General features: G+C 42.0%; 1 protein-coding gene across 1 annotated transcript in view; it reads left to right on the top strand.

The window, feature by feature from the left end:
• Positions 1 to 1,642: 1,642 nt before the first annotated feature.
• The window catches only part of LOC130142034 (uncharacterized), a 36,072-nt gene continuing 17,244 nt past the window's right edge, over positions 1,643 to 20,470 (top strand). Inside the window, exon 1 of the mRNA XM_056323433.1 lies at positions 1,643 to 5,917. Coding sequence (XP_056179408.1) covers positions 1,835 to 2,776 — 942 coding nt within the window. The 5' untranslated portion in view covers positions 1,643 to 1,834 and the 3' untranslated portion in view covers positions 2,777 to 5,917. The remainder of the gene's footprint in view (positions 5,918 to 20,470) is intronic.

Below are 20,470 nucleotides of genomic sequence, written 5' to 3'. Positions count from 1 at the left end.
AATAAATACCTTGCTGCTAAAAGTACAAAAAGTCTCTTAGCAGTTTTCTTCATTCCGAGGTTTTTCTGCATCAGTATGCCTTTTTTATTCCAGAGTGCTTATCTTTTCTGGCATCATTAGGGAAAAAATTACTTTGCAGCTTGCATATTACCTCTGCCTTGCTCACTATATTGCTGTAATTTGTGTGTTAACACCTTCTTGTAAATCTTTTCATTCTGTCCAAATTACCTGTTTCCTGCTCTTTTGTGTGCTGAAGCACGTGGTCTGTTCAATGGGGAGGAGACTGAAGTGAGGGGTGGTGAATGGAGAATGGGTCAGGTGAATTGCTTTATGGATTAAAGGGGAGGATACTTGACAATGTCTGGGTTGTTACTATCATCTAAATTCAGTATTTGCAAGTTGGCAAATATGGATGAGAGCAGACTTCTTGGTAAATGTAATCTGTTGTGAGGTTCAGGCTATTGTTTGGAAAAAAAACCAACAAAGAAGTGTGCTGAAGAAGGGACACAGCCTTTGAAGCCATAAAGAGAGGAGCAGGACTGGGCGTGTAATAAGTAACTAAGGGTAATTTGCTGATCAAACAAGTTAAACAAGAGGAATGAACCCATTGTGGTGGTCTTGAGAACTTCCTGTTTAACAAAAAGAGACATGTCCACAATGTTATCTTGCTACACCAAACATGGGAACGTCTTGTTTGACAAGAAACCACGATAACAGAAGAAGCAGAGTGGCATACCAAAGATGTCAGAAGCTACCTCAGTGAAGATAAAAAGAGCTGCTCAGCTTGCTTGAATTTGCGAGCCCTTGGTGGAGCTGCGACTCCCCGGCTGCCCAGCGCTGCTTTTGCTTTCCTACCTTAATAAATATTTAGTGAATCCATTTCGGACCTGATTTGTTTAAATTCAACTATAACAAATTTGGTGTCGTGACTCGGATCCAGACAGCTGACTCGGAATTCAACTCTGGGAGGGCGCCCCATCTTCAGATGGTCTCAGAGGAGATTCCAATTTAGCTCACCTGGATTTTCCGAACTGAGATAGGAAAGCAAAAAGAAAGAGAAAGGAGATACTGCAGTTCCCCGTAATTTTAGTGCACGAAGAGCTGGATGAAGACTCGGGAGTGAGTGAGTATATTGTGGTTCTGTTCGGTTGGGGATTGGGTACCTGGAGTGTTAGTGAGTAAGTCCACTGGGCTTAGTAGTCCACCGGGTGAAGTGAGTGTGGACTTCCTAATAGTGCGGTTCCCATTGTCCGTGAGGGCGTGGGCCACGAACGGAGGGAAGTGAGTGAATTTTGAGTGAAAGAAGGCACTCTCAGAAGATGGGACAGAAGAAGAGTAAGTCTTCTGGTTCCATGCAGGAGATACAGGGTGGGGGTGGGCTCCCTGATATACCCCAAGATAGCCCGTTAGGCCTAATGATCCAATATTGGGGTACTTCCCCTTCTCTAAAGGGGAAGTCCAAGGAGAAAATGGTCCATTATTGTATGGAAGTATGGGGAGAAAAACAAATAAGAAAAGATTTACACTGGCCAATTTATGGATCTTTTGAGGATTGGATATGTCAACAATTAAACATATATGTTAAGAACAAATGACCATTTAATAAGGAGGAGAGCGAGTATGCCTTTTTATGGATCCTGGGCATAGCTCAGACCGCTAATTTGTTCCCATTAAAAGAAAAGAAAAATGATAGAAAGAAAAGGCAGGATGTAGACGAGCCTCCAGCGTCTCCCCCACCCTATATTCCCCCTCCTCCGCTACCACAGGGTCCTGAGCATGATCTTCTTCCAACAGCACCCCCCCATCTGAGGAAGAGGCCCCTCCTAATCGAAGAATGTCTAGAAGTCAAACTAGAGAAAGGAGGGAGGAAAATCTATTGTATCCATTAAGGGAGACTGCTATGGGGGGACCACAACCCGGAGTTGGATTTGTATCTGTACCCCTCAGCTCCGGGGATGTGATGGAATTTAAGAAAGAAATGGGACACTTGTTAGAGGACCCATTAGGGGTAGCCGAACGTTTTGATCAGTTCCTCGGGCCTAACATTTATACTTGGGATGAAATGGAGTCTATTTTAAAGATCTTGTTTACAAACGAAGAACGAGGAATGATCAGAACAGCAGGTATGAGACACTGGGACCAGAGACATCAGCAAGGTCCCGCCGGAGATGAAAAATGGCCCCTGCAAAGGCCCAATTGGAACAATCAAGACCTCGTACATAGAAATAATATGGTAGATCTCCGGGATATGATAATTCAGAGGATTAGAGAACTCCAAGTAATTGGTGCAAAGGAGGAACCTTTCAAAGTGCCCCTGAAAAGGAATGTAACAATAGAAGCTCCAAATAAATATGGGGTGGGAACATTTTTATTGGTCCCAGAAGCTGAATATAACCTTCTGGGACGAGACCTGATGGTGGAATTAGGAATCAATTTGGAAGTAGATCAAGAGGAATTAAAAATAAGATTATGCTTATTAACCACGGAAGATGAAGCCAAGATTAATCCAGAAACTTGGTATAGCCCAGGGTCGGTGGGAAAATTAAATATCAAACCGATCACGGTCTCCATAAAAGACCCAGACCAGCCAATTAGGATAAAACAGTATCCCATCTCTAGAGAGGGGAGAGAAGGGTTGCAGCCAGTAATTGAGGGACTTTTGGCCCAAGGGCTTTTGGAACCCTGTATGTCTCCCCACAATACTCCCATATTGCCCGTAAAGAAGCCGGATGGGTCTTATCGTTTAGTACAAGATCTGAGAGCTGTAAATGAATGAACCATTACCCGGTTCCCTGTGGTGGCTAACCAGCACACTATACTTAATCAGTTAAGTCCAGATTGTAAATGGTATAGTGTTATAGATCTAAAAGATGCTTTTTGGGCTTGTCCCTTAGAAGAAAAATGTAGGGACTATTTTGCTTTCGAGTGGGAGAACCCCAAGACCCATAGAAAACAACAATTACGGTGGAGCGTTTTGCCCCAGGGATTCACAGAGTCTCCAAACTTGTTTGGACAAGCTCTGGAACAGTTACTGGAATTTTATGAATTAAGTCAGGGACTAATTCTAATACAATATGTGGATGATTTATTGATCTCTGGAAAAACTCAAGAAGGAGTCAGAAATGAGAGCATCAAATTATTGAACTTTTTAGGCCTCAAGGGATTAAAGGTTTCTAAGTCCAAATTACAGTTTACTGAAGAAGAGGTAAAATATTTGGGACATTGGCTCACAAAGGGACACAAGAAATTAGATCCCGAAAGAGTAAAAGGAATTTTGTCTCTAACAGCGCCCACTAATAAAAGACAGATAAGACAGTTATTGGGATTATTAGGGTATTGTCGACAGTGGATAGAAAATTACAGCAGTAAAGTAAAATTCTTATACGAAAAATTAACTAAAAACGGGTTGGTAAAATGATCCCTTGAAGATGAGAATCGTTGGGAAAATATAAAAAGAGATCTCGTAGAAGCACCTGTCCTCAGTTTACCCGATATCTGTAAACCCTTTCAACTTTTTATCAATGTGGATAACGGGACAGCTTATGGGGTTCTGACCCAAGGATGGGCAGGACAGAGAAAGCCTGTAGGATATTATTCTAAAATACTGGATCCTGTAAGCCCCGGGTGGCCCACCTGCTTGCAAGCAATAGTGGCCACTGCATTATTGGTAGAAGAAGTTGGAAAAGTCACCTTAGGAGGTGAACTAAAAGTATACACCCCCCATAACATTCGAGGAGTATTACAACAACAGGCTGATAAGTGGCTTACAGATAGTCGATTGCTAAAATATGAGGGAATTTTAATTAACTCCCCTAGGCTAGAAATGGAAACCACTTCTATTCAGAATCCTGCCCAATTTTTATACGGAGAACCTAAAGAAGATTTGACACATGACTGCCTCCAACTAATAAATTTGCAGACTAAAATAAGGGAGGACTTAGAAGAAGATGAATTAGACGAAGGAGAAAAATTATTTGTGGACGGCTCCTCACGAGTGGTTGAAGGACAACGTAAATCAGGATATGCTATTGTGGATGGGTATACTTTTAAGATAAAAGAATCAGGACCATTAAGTAAAGCTTGGTCCGCACAAGCGTGTGAGTTATATGCTATGTTAAGAGCGTTAAAACTCTTAAAAAAATAAAATTGGAACTATTTATACAGATTCAAAGTATGCCTTTGGGGTGATACATGCTTTTGGAAAAATTTGGGAAGAGAGAGGCTTAATTAATTTTTGTGGTGATTGCTTTGCTAATATTTATAGGATGTGTGACATACTATCGCAGAGAGTGTTTTGGTTGATTGTTATCGCCGCCCTTAATACTAAGGGAAACTCCTGTACCCCCCTCCTTGAACAGAGGTGGCAAAATGGATTTATAACTTTAGGCCAACAAGTGGCCAATGCTTCCAATTTGACAAACTGTTGGGTATGTGGGAGTCCTTTAGGATTCAGGGACTGGCCACAGATGTCAAAACCGATATCCCCAAGATGGCTTGTAAGTGATTTAAGTGATACACGATTGGCAATAATTCGCTATATTGGAATGAAGAAATGGAACCATGGAAAATCCAGTTTCCGGGAAAAGGAGAGTATTGTCTTAATCGTAATGATAGCAATAGAGTTTTTGTGGGTCATAGTATATGTAATTGGACATTTAAATATGGGGATCCCTGTATCATCCCTGGGTGTCGACCCATTAATTAATCAACTTATGACCATTCCTCCTCCCATCCTGTCGAAGGTGACATGTTATGGCGTTTGTATTATAACACCTATGACGAAAATCTCATCCCCTGACAATCAAGGTGGGCATGGGTCAATGAAACTGGGCATAAAAACCAATTTGATAGCTTTTGGTCTAGAACCAATCTCACAGGGATCGTGAAATTGGGGGAAGCTAATTTTGTAACTTGTGCCATAAGTGGTATAGTTGGCCAAACAGTCACCATTAAATGCAACTATATCAGTCGAATAGGAGCATGGAAATGTAATCTTTGGATTAATGGAGTAAAATCAAACAGTCACATTAAACACCCTTTGGGTTTGAAAAACACCACCTATTTTGAGTCTCTTTGTAATTCCAACCTAAGACAGAAAGGGAAAGGACCATTTGCAAATGGAATTTGGGCTTTAAAAGGTCACTATTGTATTTGTGGTCATTATGCATATCGAAAATTACCAAGTAATTGGAGTGGGACATGTTATGTAGGCTTTATACGCCCCTTCTTTTTTTATTACCAGACCAAAAGGGAAACAAATTGGGAGTTAAGGTATATGATGACCTAAATCGACATCGACGGTCCTTTGATACTTCTATGACAAGTGGAAGTAGCCAATCCTGGGGAAAATGAATGGACACCCCAACATATCATACAGTATTATGGACCTGTGACTTGGAATCCCAATGAACTCATTAGCGGTGCTCGAGAACCTATCTACAATCCGAATCGTATCATTCGGCTACAGGCTGTCTTGGAAATTATTACTAACCAAACAGCTAAAGCTCTTGACTTACTGGCAGACCAAGCAACTCAAATGCGAAATGCAATTTATCAACACAGGATGGTTCTCGATTACCTGCTAGCCGAAGAAGGAGGTGTTTGTGGTAAATTAAATGTTTCCAAATGTTGTTTGAAAATCGATGACAATGGTGAGGTAGTTAAACAAATCACATCTGAAATACGAATGTTAGCCCATGTTCCCATCCAAACTTGGAAAGACTGGAACATTGACTTGTTTTCCTGGCTTCCCGGGAGCCCCTGGGTAAAATGAATTTTATTTTATTTGTTATGTGGATTAGCCACCTTATTGTTTTTGCCATGTGCTGTTCCATGTTTTATAAGATTAATTCAACACGTTATAACTAACATGCAATTTGCTACTATGGTTTCACCCGATGGCGTTAAACAAATTCGAGTGGTATGCCGAAATGTACAGTCGAAAATACAGATTATATAGTTAACACAATAAAAATTTAATAGCAAACAGGAATCTGGGAACAGTCGACTATTAACAATTCATATAACAATGTAGGCTGAGTAAAAATAAAAATAGAATAGCAAAGAAAACAACCGCCAGGAACGCATAGACGAGGATGTGGTAACGTCTTTTATACTTTTCCACCTCCGCCATAAGTTCTTGACACGTGACAGTAGAAAAACGCACCCTCTGCCTAAACAACAACAACAACAACAACAAAGGGATTTGATTCCCCTTTATAATGAACCATATAGGTTAGACGTTTAAAAAACACTCACCTTATGGGATGTTCAGACGGGAAAATGTGCACTCCAGACCCTTCCTCCCTGGCAGGTGACGTGGCAGTCTGATGGTGAGAAAACATTATACATTGAAAGCAAAGACCTGTCATTTGGCCATAGTGCCATAAATGTTACTATTAACAGACTTACCGGAGTGGTATGCTCGGGAAGTGGGTCCGGGACTTCATCTGGACACGCAGCAGCCATCTTTTATCACACGAATGATCCATGTATGCCTTTGAACGTGCACATGCACAATTTTAAAGCCCCATGGAATGTGTTGGAAAAATCTGGAAAGACCGCGCATGCGAAATCCCTATAATCTAGCCATGATAGTGATGCATGAAAAAAAAAAAAAAAAAAAAAAAGGGAATGTGTTAAGAAACTATAGTGTTTATAGTTCATTTAAATAATATTGATTGTTATTATTACCGAAGTGAAACTGTTACAGATTTTCTAATAAGTTAAGATTGATTGACTTTATTTGATTATTTGATTTTATAAAATCATTTTATAGAATAGAAATATAGAAGGATAAGAAATATATTTTAATGAAGCTTATAGTTATATAGTAAAAGCTGCTATGAGATCCTCTGTATAGTCCCGTACCAAGGCCAGAAGAATGGGCTAGAATCATTGTTAAAACTTAGGCAATAAATTTAGGGTTTGAAAGGTTTCTTTGTAGTTAACTAGTCTTCCATATGTAGAAACTGCATTGAAATGTCAGAATATAGGATTAATGGGAACTGGGGAGAGTCAACTGGAACAGCTTGTAGTTACCTGCCAAGAAACTGTGAACTTTAGTAAAAGGTAATTCCGGCAGGGGGAGATCGCGACCACCGACTCATATACCACCTACCCAAATCGTACCCCAGACCCATTTCTGGACCTTTCTAAGCTCTACTGCGCAGAATCAGATATGGGAGGAGAATATGTTAATGATTTATGGGAAATATTATGATTATGCATGAATATTTAATGAATGTGTATGAATAAGTTCTATATATGGTGTCTGATTTTGAGACTTGGTGTGTGTTGATCATGAGAGGACTCACTCACGCACCCGGCCGTCAATAAAGAAGTGTCTGCTTATCTACATCACATTGGTGTTGATAAGTTCTTCATTCCGAGATTTTGGTAACAAAATGTATAGCTATAAGTATTGGTTTATGTTTTGGTTTTTGTAGGTTATTAATATAATTATTACCCAACCCTTTTGATTTATTTTGAAAACCGTGTGTTGGACACAAAGTAAATTCAAGGAATCATTTGACAACCAGTAAACAACAAATAACAATTTATTAACAAACATGAACTAGAAGTTGAATAACAGAATAACAGTCCAGAAAAGTCTCATGTGACGTGGAAAACAGGCTTCTTCACTCGTGAGTCCAGCACAGTCCTGAATAACGTTGGGGTGGTAACTCCATCTGTTCCCTCCATGATAGTCCATGCCTGGTCCTTGGTATTTTTCTTCACGAGGTAACGAAGATGAACAGAAACGAACAACAAGTCACATGGTAACTTTGCTGGAGATCAACAGTTTTTGTTTGTATACATAACAGTCTCACGCACTCTGCTTTGGTATCCCATTGGTTCCACTACTCCAGGCAGATTGCGAGGAAGAGATCGCACTCTTCTGTACCGGCGTGACCAAAAACACTCGCAAAAGCACATTCTGATGGTTACTGTAGTCACGATGAGACAAAGGCTGAACAGCAAAACCGTACAAAGTGTGTTGTCTCCTGCTCCCATCTTTTCCAAAATGATAAGGATTGTTTGTGGCGAGACAAACAAATTGGTCCGTGACCCTCCTGATCGAGATTCAGGCTAACGCCCTGACCAAAACTGCACAATGAAAACGCATGCACAGCCTAAACTTAAAGGGGCATGAAAATTTACCCTTTTAAATGCCCACCTCTTGCCTCTTGATTCTTAACCCCCACAAACAAACCTTATATATGCTAAGAAATGTTTTATTTTGTTTTGTTATGTAATCTTGTTATGATAATGTTTTGAAATTAGCTTATGACATGTTTGAGTTTTGAATTGTTAGCTAACGTTTGTTAGAGATTTATAGTTATTGTTAGTCATTTTTAGTTATTGCCTGTTATTGTTTATTGATAATGGTAAATGGTTTTAATGCTTAAAGATTGTTAACCTTGTTTGTATAGTTGGCAGAATCTTTTCTCTATCTCTATCTATGCCACCCACGGAGCAGCAATGTTGAGCCACGGGGTGGTGTAAAGGACGTTATTGGGACTGTGCTATCTGTCTCAACATTGCTGGCTGACTGCAAAACAACACAGAGATGGAGATACCCGAATCACCCAGAATAGGAGATCTCTGGGGAATACCCTGCTTAAAACACCCTACTTCCGGACATTTATGTTGGGTTGTTTGCCGATGTCTAAATTGTAATAGAGATTGGTCCTGTGTTTCATTTAAGAGACAACCTTACCGTATGAAATGACACAATGATTTGATATGTACCAGGGGACCAGAGGATCAAGTGGAAATTCGTAAATTATTTTGTGGATGGGAACTGTCAGTACCTGAACTTTGGGAAGTATATGAAACAGACTGGTATAGAGTTTTAAGACAGTGTACTATAAGATTTGCCTGGAAACGGACACAACAAAAAAACAGGTGGAACTATATTTAAGAGATAACTAACTCTTTAGACCTTGGAAATTATTGACAGGATAACAGCAAAATTCCCCAGAAGACTACCTGCTGCTGCTGAGAAGATATTGATATCTCGTTGCTCTCTGCAAAAGAGTAGACGAGGAAGGCAGAGAGGTACTGAACAGTGGGGAAATGAAAGCTAGTATCCTATTAATGGTATTGATTACCACGACTTTAAAAAAATGAACATCAACCCTTCGATTGGACCTTAGGTAGATGAAAAGTGCAACTAATGGTGATGAAGCAATCTGAACTGAAAATGAAAATTATACCAAACAAAAATCCTGAATTAGATGCAGCTTGTGAGGTATTGTCTAGGTTTGATCAGTAAATCACTTATAAATAAAAGAAGGGGGGAATTGTAATAAGTAACTAAGGGTAATTTGCTGATCAAACAAGTTAAGCAAGAGGAATGAACCCATTGTGGTGGTCTTGAGAACTTCCTGTTTAACAAAAAGAGACATGTCCACAATGTTATCTTGCTACACCAAACATGGGAACATCCTGTTTGACAAGAAACCACGATAACAGAAGAAGCAGAGTGGCATACCAAAGATGTCAGAAGCTACCTCAGTGAAGATAAAAAGAGCTGCTCAGCTTGCTTGAATTTGCGAGCCCTTGGTGGAGCTGCGACTCCCTGGCTGCCCAGCGCTGCTTTTGCTTTCCTACCTTAATAAATATTTAGTGAATCCTTTTCAGACCTGATTTGTTTAAATTCAACTATAACAGGGCATAGGCCGGGTAGTTTCTCCTTTCTGAGGCACTCGATCCCTAGTGTGCATGTGTGATAACAATGCCTTACTCACACCCTCCATCTCAAGGGGAATAAAGCCCAAAGATAAAAACTATCTATTGGATAAGGGGGAGCACACATCCAGTGTTGTAACACCTCCATGTTCTGTCTAAACTGATAAAAAAGGCTTGCCTATCAAAGTTATTCATACAAAAAGCCTACAAGACTGTAAGGGTATAAAATCTCAGATCATAAAGTGCTCTATGGAACTCCCTCTCAGCTGGCCTGAGATCCCTTCTCACCCCCACGTAGCACTTCTCCTCTGAGCAGGTCATATGCCTATTTACTTTGTCCACCTGTAGCTTACTATAATGTGTTGATCAACTTTGTAGTCTATTTCTTTACCTTTCTGTGTATTGTTTATTATAATGCTGTCAAGGGTGATCAACATATGATCACTACCTCCATGATATCAACAAGCATAGTGATTTACTTGTGAGTATCGATTTATGGTGTTTTATTAAAGTAATCATATTAATCACACGGTGAGTCCTAGTGTTTGGTTGCACTGCCCGGGTCTATAACCAGTAAAGCGGATTCCCCACTCTGGGTAGCAGGTGGGAAGTCTTCCAGGTCACGACAACATGCCGCGTGGTACACTGTGGTTCTTCCTGCGTGGCCAAAGGGAGGACATGAGGAAGTGGGTTGGTGAACCCACATTTAAGCTGGAAACCCATGTACGTGAACTGAGAGGGGAAGACAGTTGTTAAGAAGGGGCCACCCAAGAAGGCTGTCAGCTTAGCTGCTGGCATGCAGGAGCTCCCAGGAACTCCTGGACAAACTCAAACACAAAAAGGAAGCCTACAAGGGGTGGAAGCTGAGGGAAGGGGTTAAAGAAATTGTAGTAGATCTAATTGCTTAACGATTACCTAGATTGTTGTTGATAAATAATGCTTTGTTTTACTAACTATTGTGTAAATTAATTGAAGCAAGGAGTCTACAGTTCCTCCTGAAGGACAGTTCGTGATGAGAACTAGCTAAAACCAACTCTATAGTTTGGACAAAGACCAAGGAACAACTGAGTCTGCATGAAGAGAGAAGGTAAAAAGTTCAGAGTGAGGGAGACTACCAAGCCTTCATCCCCAGGACCCCCACAACCACCACCAAGAGGCACTATGCAAGCGCAGTTGGGAGGGACTTATGGAAATGACTTTTTGGAACTAATTTTAATATGAAGCAGGGCTAGTTTATGAATATGTATAGGCATATTTAGAAATCTTATGTATATGCAACATTTGATAGTATAAATTGAGACAAGTTGTTGCCCCAGGCACGCATGGCTTTGGTGAGACTACCCCCCTCCCGTGCTGCCCAGCGCTGAATAAACATACCTACTTTACAATCTGATAAGATTGTGGAGTCTGATTCCGCAGTCAAAGCAAGGACAGGACAGGTAGCCTGGGAGGAATACAGAGACATTGCCTGAGCAGGCAGGGATCAAGTTAAGAAAGCTGAAGCCCTGATGGAATTAAATCTGGCCAGGGACATCAAAGGCAACAAGAAAAACTTCTATAGGTACGTCAGTGATATAAAGGAAGACTGGAGAAATTTTGGGCCCTCTCCGGAAGGAAACGGGAGACCTGGTTACCCAGGACATGGAGAAGGCTGAGGTACACAATGACTTTTTTGCCTCAGTCTTCACTGGCAAGTGCTCCAGCCACACCATCCCAGTCACAGAAGGCAAAGGGAGTGACTGGGAGAATGAAGAACTGCCCACCATAAGAGAAGATCAGGTTTGAGACCACCTAAGGAACCTGAAGGTGCACAAGTCCATGGGACCTGATGAGATGCATCCACAAGTCCTGAGGGAACTAGAGGAGGAAGCAGCTACGCCACTATCCATCATATTTGAGAAGTGGTTGCAGTCTGGTGAAGTTCTCATGGACTGGAAGAGGGGAAACATAACCCCCATTTTTAAAAAGGGAAATAAGGAAGGCCTGGGGAACTACAGGACAGTCAGTCTCACCTTTGTGCCCGACAAGCTCATGGAGCAGATCCTCCTGGAAACTATGCTAAGGCACATAGAAAATGAGGTGATTGATGACAGCCAACTTCACTAAGGGCAAATTGTGCCTGACAAATTTGGTTTTATTAAAGTAATCATATTAATCACACGGTGAGTCCTAGTGTTTGTTTGCACTGCCTGGGTCTAGAACCGGTGAAGCAGATTCCCCACTCTGGGTAGCAGGTAGGAAGTCTGTTGAGTCACAACATCTGTGAACTTTGAAACTTCTTTAAACGTTATCAGAAGCATTTAACTCATGTACTTGCCCTGATTCTTTTGCTCCCTTCTGAAACCAGGAGGTGTTCAAACTGTCTTGCTTATCAAAGGATAGTTGTTATTCTTGCCACATACGATTAGAAAACCTTCATGTGCTTGTGTTAAGATATCCTTTAACTTAAACCTGTCCTTTTTGTCTCACCACTGTGTTCCTCTACTACTTCAATGCTTGTACTTAAGTAGCATCAGTTCTTCTCTCCATCCTTTGACCCTCACAGTATCAATAGCGATTAAGCCTTATATGCATGACATCCATCAGCCAGTGATTAATGGCAAGACTGTATTTTAAAGGATTCATTAAAAATATCCAGTCTATGTAAGGCTAGCTGGCAGCCCTCACCATTACTTTAAACATCTTATTTTCTTGCCACTGTGCATCAGGAGGGGCCAGAGAAACAGTGGCATAGTTACACGTATCTCTGACTTCTGCTGTGTAGCCGGCTTAGCTTTTAGCAAAATGATAAGTGTATGTCAAAATACATGACTGAAATTAACATGCAAATTGAAGTGGTTTATTGTTCATTGTATCACTGATTTTATAACATCTAGAATTTGATGCTTTTAATTAGCTTAGCTTAAATGCCATAATGGTACCACCCAGGGCAAGCAGATCACCAATGTAAACAGTTTATATGTATGATTACAGAAATTACAAACACCTTCTGGCTGCCAGGTGCCCACCAAGCTGCTCTATCACTCCCCCTCCTCAGCAAGACAGGGAGGGAAAACAAGATGAAAAAGCTCACGGGTTGAGATAAGGACAGGGAGATCACTCACCAATTGCTGTCATGGGCAAAACAGACTCGACTTGGGGAAGATTAATTTATTGCTAGTTAATAACAGAGTAGGATAGTGAGAAATAAAAACAAAACTAAAGTCACCTTTCCCCCACTCCTCCCTTCTTCACAGGCTCAACTTCAGGCCCAACTCTTCTACTTCCCCCCAAGGAGCACAGGGGGATGGGGAATGGGGGTTGTGGTCAGTTTGTAACATCTCTGCCCTTTCTTCCTCCTCACGCTTTTCCCCTGCTCCAGTGTGGAGTCCCTGCCACAGGATATAGTCTTTCATGAACTGCCATGGGATATCAGTCCTTCACAAACTTCTCCAACGTGGATCCTTCCCATGGGCTGCAGTTCTTCAAGAACTGTTCCAGCGTGGGTCCTTTCCATGGGGTACAGTCCTTCAGGATCAGACTACTCCAGCATGGGTCCCCTGAGGGCCACAGGTCCTGCCAGGATACCTGCTCCTGTGTGGGCTCCTCTCCATGGGCTGCAGCTTTCTTCAGGGCATATCCACCTGCGCCATGGGCTGCACTGTGGATTTCTGTTCTGAACTGTGTCACCATGGTCTTCACTATGGGCTGCAGGGGATTTTCTGCTCTGGCACCTGGAGCACCTCCTCCCCCTCCTTCTTCACTGACCTTGGTGTCTGCAGTGTTGTTGCTCTCACATATTCTCACTCCTCTCTCCGCTGCTGTTGCACAGTATTTTTACCCTTTCTTGAATATGTTATCAGAGGCGCCACCAACGTCATTGATTGGCTCAGCTTTGGCCAGTGGCAGGTCTGTCTTGGAGCCGGCTGGAACTAGCTGTCTGATATGGGGGCAGCTTCTGGTGTCTTCCCACTGAGGTCACCCCTGCAGCTCCCCTGATACCAAAACCTTGCTACATAAACCCAATACAACCACCTACACATTTTCTTTTTATTCTAGATTTCTTTATGACTGTTTCATTGTTCTTGCAGCAGCACTGCACATCTCAGCTTTGATGTTTTATATGAAACACTTATCCACTAATTCTTTAATTTTGTGGTTACTGAAGTTAATTTGTGGATTAAAATACTATATAGAACTTCAAAGTTTGCATTTTAACCACAGTTCGTATTAAAAATAATTATCACACCCTTGACTACTAAACTCAATCCAATTAGCTCAGACAGGGTCGTGTGATATTAAAAATAGCTTTCTTGTATATCTTTTCTAGCTCATTAGTAGCATTTTCACCAACAATTACTGACACTTTGGTATATGAAAATGCAGCTACAGGGAAAAGGCAATGAATGGGATGCCAGTCATCAATGCCCCATCATTGGATGTGGTCAAGGTCAGGTTGGATGGGGCTTTGAGCAACCTAATCTAGTGAAAGATGTCCCTGCCCATCTTTAAATGTCCCTTGCAACCCAAACAGTTCTATGATTCTATGAGACAAAAAATAATCTGATTTTGGCACCGCTGAGTGGGAGTTGGCTTTCTGGGCAAATTGAGAAACAAGCAGGAAATGAGACATGAAAATATTTAATAAGTTGACTGAGACTGCTCATATATGTGAGAACAATACCTGGCTACTGGCCTCCCCTCATTTTGTGAGCCATTTCTGAAGAGAGACACTCCAGGCTGTACTATCTGACTGTATCAGCCTGATAGTGTCCTCTTGTATATATCTAAAAGGAAATCCAGTTGTGCTAATAAGGAGAGCAAAGGGAAGATCTTGGTAAATCAAAGTAAATGTCACAAAATCATTGAGACCATATATAAGGAAGAAATTCTTTACTATGAGGATGGTGTGTGCCCTGGTTTCAGCTGGGATAGAGTTAATTTTCTTCTTAGTAGCTGGTGCAGTTCTGTGTTTTGGATTTGGTGTGAGAATGTTGATAACACACCAATGGTTTTGGTTGTTGCTAAGTAATGTTTATGCTAAGCCAAGGACTTTCCAGTTTCTCAGGCCTTGCCAGCGAGAGGGCTGGAGGTGTCACTGAAATCAGGAATAAGAAAACTCCTTAACCCCAATGTAGCATTAAGAAGCAGGCATTCCTTTATTGCAGAGCTGGATGCATGGGGGATCGCTCCACCTAACGTGCATGCCATATGTTTCATTCAAGCAAGATTATGTAGTCCACACATATGTTTATACATTACATTTCTCCGGAAAAATCATACATATTCATTCAGTAGGTGGTTTTATGTTAATTAAGCATCGCACATGCTCCTGACAGGTGTCTTAGAGTCTTCTAAGGGGTCTCAAACAATAGTCGACCCTATAGTTACAGCTGACCAAACACTGAACCTCAATTTGCTTCCCTTATATGGACTGTTCATGTTTTTTTCATTAGTTTCCTATACAACGGTCTCAGTTGCCATACAGTCTCCACAGCGACCATAAGTTTTAGATGACTCTTTTCCTTTTGGCATGAAATTAAACAACTAAGGTTGGTTAGAAATCTCTCCACAGTGATTATACTGAAACAAACAATAATACATGGTAACAATATAGTTGTAAAGCTGAAACAAACAATACATGGTAACAGAGGAGCACAAGAAATTGGAAGGGGACACTTCCAGAATAGATGACCCAAACCTGTCAAAGAGATATTCCATGCCATAGAATGTCATGCTGAGTATATAAAGCTGGGGAAAGGAGGAAAAGGACAACCTTCGGAGTGATGGTGTTTGTCTTCCCAGGTAACCATTATGCATGATGGAGCCCTGCTTTCCTGGAGATTGTTGAACATCTGCCTGCCAATGGGAAGTGGTGAATGAATTCCTTGTTTTGATTTGCTTGAGCGTGCAGCTTTTGCTTTACCTATTAAACAGCCTATCTCAACTCACAAGTTTTCTCACTTTTACCCTCCTTTGGGGCAAGGGTGGAGGGGAGTGAGTGAGCAAATGCATGGGGCTTAGTTGCCTGCTGGGGTTAAACCATGACAGTGAGGCACTGGAACAGGATGCCCAGAGAAATTATGGATGCCCCATCCCTGGAATTGTTCAAGGCCATGTTGGATGGGGCTTTGAGTAACCTGGTCTAGTGAAAGGTGTCCCTGCTCATGGCAGGGGGGTTGAAACTAGATGATCTTTAAGGTCCCTTCCAACCCAAACCATCCTATGATTCTATGCTTCTCTCTTGAATCAAACAGCAGGCAATCATAAAAAGCCTCTCAACCAGGAGCCACTTAGGGGAAGACAGATCAATAAAATAAGTGATTAACTGCAACTCTGGGAAACACTGAAAACATTTAAGCAAATTAGCAAGCTTTATCACCTTGCAAAGTTGGCAGCGAGCCCCTTATGCTGTCACACAAGCCAACTCACCACTTTAACACCATACAAGGCAAACCTCTATTTACAGTTATAATTTCAAAATTATCCCCTGTAATATCTATGCCAGCATAAATACTTCAACATCCCAAAGTCATAGAAACAGCAATAATATTTTGTTTAAAAGCAGTGATTAGTATACCCTATATATTAGCAATTCCCTTCATTCACTTTGAGTGAAATGTTTGTGGTTCCAGCTACACAGGTACGTAAAATGTTGTGGTTTAACGCCGGCCGGCAACCAAGCACCACGCAACTGCTTGCTCACTCCCCCCCTCACCCAGAGGGATGGGGAGGAGAATCAGAAACGAATGTAAAACTCAAGGGTTGAGATAAGAACAATTTAATAGCTAAAGCAAAAGCCACACACACAAGCAAAGCAAAACAATGAATTAATCCACCACTTCCCATCGGCAGGCAGGTGTTCGGCCATCCTCAGGAAAGCAGGGCTCCATCACGTGTAATGGTTACTTGGGAAGACAGACGCCATAATGCCAAATGTCCCACCCTTCCTTCTTCTTTCCCAAGTTTATATACATAGCATGACATCATGGGGCTTACTTGCCTGGGTTTCAGATGGGATAGAAATAATTTTCTAATTAGTAGCTAGTAAAGTGCTGTGTTTTGGCTATGATGTAGCGGAACATTGCAACCTCTGACGCAAATAGCCCCCCCGAAAAAAGGTAAAACCCCACCAGGAGAGCATGTGTAGTTAGTAAAGAATGTCAGTAGGGCTATCTGAGGATATGTACCAATTTACATTGGAAACGAGAAAATTATAGCCAATCCCGTGTATGATAATGAATATGCAATTTACTGTTGTCCTGGTTTCAGCTGGGATAGAGTTAATTTTCTTCTTAGCAGTTAGTACAGTGCTGTGTTTTGGCTATGATGTGAGAACAGTGTTGATAGGACACTGATGGTTTTAGTTGTTGCTGGGTAATGTTTATACTAAATCAAGGACTTTTCAGTTTCTTGGGTGGGCCCTACCAGCCAGAGGGCTGGAGGGGCACAGGGAATTGGGAGGGGACACAGCCAGGTCGGCTGACCCAAACTTGCCAAAGGGATATTCCATACCATATGATATCATGCTGAATATATAAGCTGGGGGAAAATGAAGGAAGGGGGGGACATCTGGCATTATGGCATTTGTCTTCCCAAGTAACCGTTACGTGTGATGAAGCCCTGCTCTCCTGGGGATGGCTGAACACCTGCCTGCCCATGGGAAGTGGTGAATGAATTCCTTGCTTTGTTTGCTTGCGTGCCTGGCTTCTGCTTTACCTTTTAAATTGTTCTTACCTTAAACCTTGAGTTTTACATTTCTTTCTGATTCTCCTCCCCATCCCTCTGGGTGAGGGGAAGTGAGCCACTGGCTGCATGGTGATCGGTTGCCAGCTGGGGTTAAACCACGACAGTTCTCTTTGGTGCCCAACGTGGGGCTCAAAAGGTTCGAGAAAACAACAGATTTGATTGGAATGTGCTAGATCAAATTCATAGCTGTTATTGCTGTTTAGCTATTAAGGGACAGGTTTCCTTGCTTGCCTTACTGAATATTAGTCTCTAGTGCTCGTTAGTGGCTGCTTCTTGCTTCTGCTGCTTGCTGTACTGCTTAGCATCTTACTGTGCTGTGCCCAGGAACATTCTGATAACAGCAATGTTGATGCGCCTGGGCTGACAGATGGCCAGGGTATGGCTGCTGTTTCTGTGCTCCTGTACTGGACAGGCTGGGACTCCGGTTTGAACTTGAGTCAAAGGGACTGTGACCTGTGGATGAGTCCACATGGGAGCAGGACACTCCAAAGCCCCTGTGGCCGTGAATAAGCCCATGCCTGAGCAGGTATATCTCAGAGTGTCTGTGGCCATGCTTATGTCTGTGCTGCAGCAGGTATGCCTCTGAAGGAATTGTGGCCCAAGGACAAGTCCATGCTGGAGAAGGTACACCTCGAAGCATCTGGGGCTGTGGATTAGTCCATGCAACAGCAGGTACACCTTGAAGCATCAGTGGCTGTGCATGAGTCCATGCTGGAGCACCGCAAAGTGTGTGGTCGTGAATAAGCCCACGACAGAGCAGGTACAGCCCTGAAGGGACTGTGGCCAGGGATAAGGCCATGCTGGACCTGATTTACTTCTGAAAGGACTGTGGCTGTGGGTAAGGCCACGCTGGAGCAGGTCTATGGTCATGGCCCCTGGAGAGATTGTGGCTTGTAGCTGAGGCTCCACTTGGAGCAGGTACAACCCTAAGGGACTGCAGTCTGTGGATAAGTCCAAGCCGGAGCAGGGGCAAGGGGAGTAACTTTTGTTTAAGTAAAAAGAAAGAAAAGGAAAAAAATTGTGGTGAATATTTATATTTCCTGGCCACCAGACAGAAAAACACTGCAATGTTAAACCCTATGGGCTGGTCCGAAGGGACCAGGTTTGGAGATTGTAATGGATATACCTTTACATTGTTGTAACCCATGATTTGAGTTTCATGTTATAGGAAAGACTATAGCAGCAAACACCTGAACCATTGGAGGACAAGCCTTACAAGAAGCAGTGCAAGTGCAGCAGTGACCCAACCTGAGCTGGTTTTGATGCCCGATAACCCCATACAACACACAACCTCTCTTCTCCTGAGTGACCACCATAAGAGATCGTGTTCATGGACTAAATGAATTCTATGGACATTTTGTGGACATTTGATAGACATTTTTACAGGGGTGGTGCATAGACTAGGGGAAAGATATCTGCACAATATATCAAAGGATGGGAAGGGTGATGGTGGTTAATGAGGTGGTATTGGGAAGTGTGGCATGACATAAATGGTATGGAATAAGGGGTGGATACTGTCCTGGTTTCATCTGGAATAGAGTTAGTTTTCTTCTTAGTAGCTAGTATGGTGCTGTGGTTTGTATTTAGTATGAGAATAAAGTTGACATCACACTGATATTGTTAGTTGTTGCTGTGTAATGTCTATACTAAGTCAGGGACTTTTCAGTTTCTTGGGCCCTGCCAGCCAGAGGACTGGAGGAGCACAAGAAATTTGGTGGGGACACAGCCAGGACAGCTGATCTGAACTAGCCAAGTGGATATTCCATACTATGTGACGTCATGCTGAGTATATAAACTGGGGGAAGATGAAGGACGTGGAGGATGTTTGGAGTTAATTCCTTGTTTTGCTTTACTTTCAGGTGCAGCTTTTGCTTTACCTATTAAACTTCCTTTATGTCAACCCATGAGTTTTCTCACTTTAACTCTTCCGGTTCTCTTCCACATCTCGATGTGGGGGGAGTTATCAGCCATCTGTGTGGGGCTTAGTTGCCAGCTGCAGTTCAACCATGACAGAAAAATAAAACTCAAGGAAAAAAAATTAAATTCATGCATAATACAGTTGCTCACTACCCAGTGACCGATGCCCAGCCAGTCCCCAAGAATCGATCCTGCCCCTCCGGCTTACTCCTCCCAGTTTATATACCGAGCATGACGTCATATGGTATGGAATATTCCTTTGGCTAGTTTGGGTCAACTGTCTCGGCTGTGTCCCTATAAATCTTCAGGACTTCCATACTGAGCTAATACTACTTGTAGTAAAGCTTTTACAAGAGGGCTCCACACACCCTTATTTTTAGATAACTGGGAGCAGGATACTTATGACTGCACTGCTGAAGGTTTAATTTTGCTTTAAAAAAGAAAAAGGCAAATATTTAATTTTTTTAAGTAAAAAGAAAGAAGTAAAAAAGTGTGGAGAATATTCATATTTCCTGGCCACCAGACAGAAAAAATACATGGGCAGCAGTGAGAGAAACACCCCTCATTAAAGCACAGTGTCATTTGAAGGCTCTCTCTTTAAAATGACTGCAGAAGTAGACTGGCATGCAGTATGCAAAGGAAGCAATGTTACGTAAAAAGCACAACAAAAAACAGGTATCCACTCAGCTTAGGGGAATGGATACAACATAGACATTCCTCTGTTAGTCTTCTTGGCAGAGTGCAAGCGTTTTCAGGTAGTAACCAGATTTTATGAAGATTAAGCTACTGAACTTCACCACTGCCCACAACTTTTGTCCACTCAATGTAAACAAGATCATAGAAAAAAGAAAAAGAAAGCTAATTACAAACACTATTTTGAGTTAAAATGGAAAGACCGCATACCCCAATGATTGCATTCAGTTCTGCCATGGTCACTTGCTTGCCATGTTCCACAGCCTGCATTGCTTGTTGCTGATACTATAAATGAAAAACAGAAACAGAATAAAATGATATTTTTTTCTAAATTATTATGTGCTTTTTTTCCTTTTCAGTCACACGGGGCTTGAAATAGCTGTTCTCTAACAGACAGTCAAATTCTATGTTGATGTGCAAGAGTAACAGATGAGGG

The sequence above is a fragment of the Falco biarmicus genome, chromosome W (assembly GCF_023638135.1).
Source record: "Falco biarmicus isolate bFalBia1 chromosome W, bFalBia1.pri, whole genome shotgun sequence".
Lineage (NCBI taxonomy): Eukaryota > Metazoa > Chordata > Aves > Falconiformes > Falconidae > Falco > Falco biarmicus.
This window is presented reverse-complemented; position numbering and strand designations above follow the sequence as displayed.